The sequence below is a fragment of the Frankliniella occidentalis genome, unplaced genomic scaffold (assembly GCF_000697945.3).
Source record: "Frankliniella occidentalis isolate FOCC.00 unplaced genomic scaffold, Focc_3.1 Scaffold26, whole genome shotgun sequence".
NCBI classification, from domain to species: Eukaryota; Metazoa; Arthropoda; class Insecta; order Thysanoptera; family Thripidae; genus Frankliniella; species Frankliniella occidentalis.
Window position 1 is genome coordinate 2,499,810 of NW_026267156.1, and position 6,236 is coordinate 2,506,045.

The following is a 6,236-nucleotide window of genomic DNA, read 5'->3' on the forward strand; positions in this document are numbered from 1 at the left end:
CCCCCCCCTCTCGTACACTGAGAGTAAAGTGCAGAGTTGCTGTGGCGCATGTTTCGCTGGACAAGTAGTTGGCCTTATTACACGAGCCCCTTAATCCCAACTTGGCCATCGAGATTCACTCGGCCGTAAGACCGCTCCCACCTCGGGCCCCATCCCGCACCCTCCCTTTCCCCCTACACTTGTCTCAAACCCTTCCAGAGCAGGCGTTGCCTCCATACACCCACCCGACCCAGCCCCACCCCTGCCTCCCATGCTATTTCTCGGGTATTACAGTAGTTCAATCAACTCCATTCGCGTCTCGTTTTAAAAGTTTGTGCTCACCTCCCGCCCGTCGGACAAACTTTCGCAGCCTCGCGAACCCTCGCCCCTCTGCTCCGCTTTTCTATTACTTTACACTGATTGAAGGCTTCTCTCTCCCCCTATACATGAGAGCTCTCCCACACACACAAAATAAAATACACGCGTATCTTCTGGTGTACCGTGGTGTACATAAAAAATGAGCTCCTTCGCTTTACACTGCCAATTTGGGCAGAAGAAAATACATATGTGATAAATTAACACCTCGAAATGTCATCATACAGTTCAAGTCCTCATATCGCTTCGAAAAAACGAGAGGTTTTAAAGCAATTCAATGTTAGTTTTTCACATCAATCAACGTTAATTCATATCAAAATTACTTGGCTGTGTAAGTCAAATCAGACAGCACATGATAGCACGCATTATTCAAAATTAAATATTTGCTTTACAAAGTGAAGGAGATAGAAAGAGAGGAGAGGGGAGGAGTGAAATAGTGAGCAGAGAGAGAGAGAGAGAAAGAGGGGGGGGGGTAGAGATATTAGGGCATCGCAAATTAATACCAGAGCGTGACCCGACTGACGGGCCGTGCACATTAGTGTCCCCCGCGGCCCGCCTCGGGCCCGCCTCGGGGTAGCGAGCACGTCCCGAGGAATTGTGTCACGAAGTGGCCATTCGAAGAGCCAGATGGGTCAGGTACGGGGCGCCGAAACCGTTGGATGACCTCAGCCTGCAGCCAGCCCCTCTCCCGACCCTCGCATCGTCCCACGAGCCACACATCATCTCAAGTGTGTGATCTATTCTGTCTTGTTAAACGAAGTGCGAAAAGGGCCTTAACGGAAATCCCAATGCAATGCACCTAGACTTAACCCGACTTAACCACACTATTGCGATTACCAAAATTCAAAAGTTTCATAAAAATATGTAAGGAACGGCACAACATGTAATGCCCAACATGTACACATACAAGCATAAAAGCAACACGTTTTACTGCAGTCATCAACATTTGCCAATTTATATTCCCTTTTTTCAATGCCGCTTTCGCTCGTATGGCTGTCCATTCCGTCCACTTTTGCCCACCTGGGGGCGGCTCTTAGAGGCTCGGAGCCGCCGTCTCGACGACAGGGTACATCCTCAAAGTTTCTGAAAAGAAGAAATGGGACTGGCGTGCTGGTGGGGTGGGGGTGTGATGGGGTGTGGTGAAGCGTGGTGGGGCGTGGTGAGAGAGGTACGGCGCGAGGCTTGGGGACGGGGCGGCGGGTGCCGCGGGACGGGGCGCGGGCAACTTGGGCGGAGAGAGAGAGAGAGGTTCAGAAAGCCAGGGCCGGTGGGTGACGGGGACGTCAACAACTACTAGTGCAGGCAACAAAGCCCAGCCGATAAGTCGGAAACAAGTATGAAGAGCAGCCCTCCGGTGGGGTGCCGGGGCCTGAGGCCGGGGCCTCTGCTTGTGCTTCCCCTTCCTCTTTTCCCTATACCAAGTTTCTCCGCGGACGGAAGCCCACGGCAGCAGGCAATCCCTCTCCCCGGCCCTGGAGGAGGGAGAGCTGCTTGTTCATTATTACTCGAGCAGCAACCCACCGGGTCCTGCGGAAGAACATCGCGCCGTATATGTAATGAAACGCCGGAAATGGAGTTTGACGACACTGGGAAAACAGAAGGTGCTGTCTATTGCATTTCAAAGAGTGAAATAGTGCCACTAATGCGCCTGCCTGAAAAGGTGCTGTTTTTGGCATTATAAGTGAGAACCTCTGAAAAGGAACTAGCGCAGAGGCATATGACAAGATTCAGTACCACCGTAAAAAAAAGTGCTTTATAACACTTTCGCACTTTCGTTATCCCAATGGAACTCGTTACTGATCTGATCTGTCAAAGTTAAGGATCGAGATGACTTTTTTCAAAGCGAGGACGTGAACGTCGCGATATAACATCCTCAGAACTGCCGGTTGGAGTTTCTAAAGAGACATTCCGTATAGAAGTCACGTTATAACTTTATATGGAAAACAGCGCGTGTTTCGGGGAAGCTTGAAACCCCTCCGCGGACGGCTTTTTATGTCCTAAACATCAGCCGCCATTCTGGAAAATAAATCCAGCAGTGTGTCATTAAAGCAGGCGAAATGCGGGTGAAGATGCAGCCCCTACTATACTCCACTCACTCGCATGTCTCCTGCATTTTGCCTACTTTTCTGGCTACACTCTGCTCCACAGTCCACACGTTCTACCTCTTGCTCTCCCAAGAACACACACACATACTCATTCACAATCTCTCTCTCTCTCTCTTCCTCTTTCTCATTCAACTGTCACTCCCCTCCTCCTCGCTTTCTCTCTCCATCTTCCTGCCCCAGCTCTCGCACCACCCCCTGCGGCTGCATTACAGTAAAACATACGACGTGCGCCATTTCCTCACTTTGAGTGTGCCCCCCTCCCATTCCTAAACCAACGCTTGTGAGCCGACGGTGGTAATTAAGAAACAGGCAGAGGGGAACGTCTCCGCATGCAGGTGCGTGCGCAGGCGGGCCACCACGTCAAGGTCTGCTCCACGGAGGTCTACCCCGCTGACACCAACACAACCTGTACACCCCAAAGTCCTGCGCTCCGCCCGTGCGAGGCCATCTCGACCCCTGGGGAATGTGGTTGTCTGGTCTGGTCAAGCAGTCTGGCATGGAGAACGAGTAAAAACGAGGAGGAGGAGGAGGAGGAGGAGGAGGAGGAGGAGGAGGAGGAGGAGGAGGAGGAGGAGGAGGAGGAGGAGGAGGAGGACGGATTGCACTCCTGCTTCCAGCTTACTTAGAGCACGACACCGACTTGGAGGGGGAAAGAGAGAGGAGTGGGGGTTACGGCAAGGGGAAAAAGAAAGAAAAGGGGGTAAAGCCTCCTCCTTTGGGCAAAACAGAGACGGGCGTACACTAGAGGAAGGACGAAAAAGGAACTCACGGGTAGCTCCAGGGCAGCACTCTTCAAATTAGTAGGGGTAAAAAGCTAAAAAAAAAATAAGAAGCATGTACGGGACAGAACGCTAGAAAAAACAGAATCCAGAGTGCGTTTCACGCTGCTGGTATCACGTGATTTTTAAGCCCGCCTTCCCGTTTTGAATTGAAAAGGCAATAAATCCCGGGAGTTTCAGCAATCTGGTGTTTGTAACTGTATGTATGTCTGAAGAAGGAGTTGAGCTAGCTTGGAAAAATCCTACAGCTACCAACAGTTTCATCCTGATCCCGTTACTGATTTGTTTTTACGTATTCAGCAGAATTTCTGTTATTTAAAATCTTTATATGACAAATGTTTATCTCTTAATAATACGACGCCTTTTTTTATCAATAATACTATATAATTCCATTTTAAATTACTGACAAACTTCTATCTTAAGATAAATCAGTGTAAAATTTTACACAGATAAATGTGCGAACTGCCAAACACTTGCAAGTGTGAGTGTGCAACTTCAATTTGAATACTTGCAAGTGTGCAACTTCGAAGTTGAACACTTTGCAAGTGTTCAAATCGGTACGTGTGCACTTGCAAGTGTGCAAATCCTCGGTTGAACACTTCCTTAGATTGAACGGTAACGCTCACTGTCTAGGAAGTGTCCAACCGAGGAGTTGCACACTTTGCAAGTGCACACCTACCTAGCTTAACACTTGCAAGTATTTAACTTGCAGTTGCACACTCGCAAGTGTTGAGCAGTTGCACACTTAGTTTAACAGTGTATAAGAAAGTTACTGCCTACAAATTGCACACAATGAGTAACAAATTAGTCAGTAATCCATGGTGCATAAAAACGAAAGTATACCTAAGAAATACACCAGTTCAGGTCTACTTGTGGACTTCGCCTGTCGGAAGGGCACTCCTGCTTTGATGTTTTAAACAGTATACATGTTTGACACCCGCAATAACTCCGGCGCCTGGCGGCTGAACGGGCTACGCACGCCTTGCGAGCTTCAGATAGGCAGACCCGCCCGGCAGGCCTGTTGAGCAGATGGCCTACCCTGCGCACCGCAGGCTGAAGCAGCCGGCGGGCAGGCACTGGAGAGAAGTCTCTCTAGCAGACACGGACGGACCTCGGGACGGACGCAACGCACAAACGGCGTATGTGTCGTGAAGTTACGTCATTATCGAATTGGAATTAATCGCCAAGCAAGAATCGAGGCAAGGATGCGGGCCGTCGTAAATTTACAACTCACCTTAAAGTAAAAAAATTACCACAAATGTTCTGAATTTACGAGGATATTCCTCACAGTGTATAAGGCCTATACAGTATTGCTGACGGTCAAAGAGAATTCTGCACAAGTGTATAGGACATGAGACGACACAGGTCGCCCCCCACCCGGTACACGCGTCGCGCAGCCCCGGGCTGCTAGGCCCCCCCTGGTGGAGGGACGATGGATGGCGGCTGGGATGTGACAGCGGCGGCGTGCAATCGCGCCCGCCACGCGTCACCCACGTGTGGCGTCATCGTGACCAATCGTGACGTCATGTAACGTAGTGCCGGCCAATCGCGCGTGTGACGTCATCGTCCCGACGGCTCCCGGGGATATTGCCGCGCCCCGGCCGGGCAGTAAATTACGGCTGGCGTGTACCCCCCCTGTCTCTGTTCCCCTAACACCCCTCTCGCTCTTTCTCTCTCATGCAGCACTGCTCCTCTCTCTCTGTTGCAGGCGGGCACCGCAACTGGACTCGGCAGCGCGGCGCTCGCTCGCTGCCCGCGGGGTTTGACGGCGCGCATCAGGTGAGAGGTCGTAAATTTACATAGCTTGTTGTAATTTTTATTGTAATATTTATCCACCACATACGGTTTTTAATTTTGATTTATAAATTTGCAACAGCCCATAGCCCATTCTTGCTGCTTCTCGATCAATAATACCAATTCGATACAATGTGCTGGTAAATTTACAACTCTAAATTCTCATTTTACGACAAAAATCATGGAAAGTTTTCCAGTAAATGACCTACGACTATTTTTCAGTGTCGAAGTTCTTTGGAAATAAAGAGGCTTAAGTAGCATCTCCACTCGCGAGAAGGCCGAGCCCCCGTTATTGCAAACTGAAATCGAAACTGACCCTTGCTCTCCTCACCTCCTACTGCCCATACTGCCAAACCAGCACGAATTCAATGGCCGACGGAGGCCGTTTTGTTAATTACTTTAACTTTTGACGATAACTTTTTTTTCCTGGGAAAAATGTGGACATTTTATGTCCATAGACATAATTTAATAAAAAAACAACTGCGCTGGCGTATGAAAAATTAAGTTAATGAGCCTGAGACTGTTGTAATAGTTTATATTCCGTATTCTGACGCATGCATGTGTGTGTGTGTGTGTGTGTGTGCAGGAGCGCGACCAACGACCCCAAATGGTTGTGATGCTCCTGCAGCAACACATCCCCAGCCTCGCTGCCCACCCGCACAGCCCCGGCCCCAGCCTCGGCCCCAGCCTTGGACACTCTCCTCTCGGGTGAGTATCATCGCCATCGCCCTTGAAGCCCTTTGAACAATAGAAATCAATAGCATGTGCCCCCTCTCCCCTCCTCCTCCTCCTCTTCCACTCTCTCTGTCTCCCTCTCTCTCTCTCTCTCTCTCTCTCTCTCTCTCTCTCTCTCTCTCTCTCTCTCTCTCCCCCCGGGCTCCAGATTTGAGCACGGTAAACATCACGGCGGGAAGGGGAGGGGGTGAAGCAGGGGTGTGGAAGGGGGTAATTTTGGTTGCGAAATCTCATTAGCCTCCACGGCGTCATCCCCTGCACTGCGTCAACATTGACGGCACCCACTCCCCTCCCCCTACTGCGGGGCCCCTCACCCCCGCGACCTGAACAAGGGCAGGCGCCCGGTCAGACCGGCGTGTTGTGTTGGCACCCCGCGGGGCCATCAGTCATTACCTCGCCGTTATATTTAGATCACAGGGCTTCATGCTCTCTCTCTCTCTCTCTCTCTCTCTCTCTCTCTCTCTCTCTC

General features: G+C 50.5%; 2 protein-coding genes across 3 annotated transcripts in view; one reads left to right on the forward strand and one right to left on the reverse strand.

Annotated features, from left to right (window-relative positions):
- LOC113211521 (uncharacterized) overlaps positions 1-6,236 on the reverse strand; it is a 181,885-nt gene that overhangs the window by 165,339 nt on the left and 10,310 nt on the right. The gene's annotated exons all lie outside the window — the stretch shown is intronic.
- The window catches only part of LOC113211525 (uncharacterized), a 24,241-nt gene that overhangs the window by 10,148 nt on the left and 7,857 nt on the right, over positions 1-6,236 (forward strand). The window contains exons 2-3 of the mRNA XM_026429918.2: positions 4,947-5,017; positions 5,619-5,740. Of these exons, the coding sequence (XP_026285703.2) occupies positions 5,640-5,740 (101 nt within the window). The 5' untranslated portion in view covers positions 4,947-5,017; positions 5,619-5,639. The remainder of the gene's footprint in view (positions 1-4,946; positions 5,018-5,618; positions 5,741-6,236) is intronic.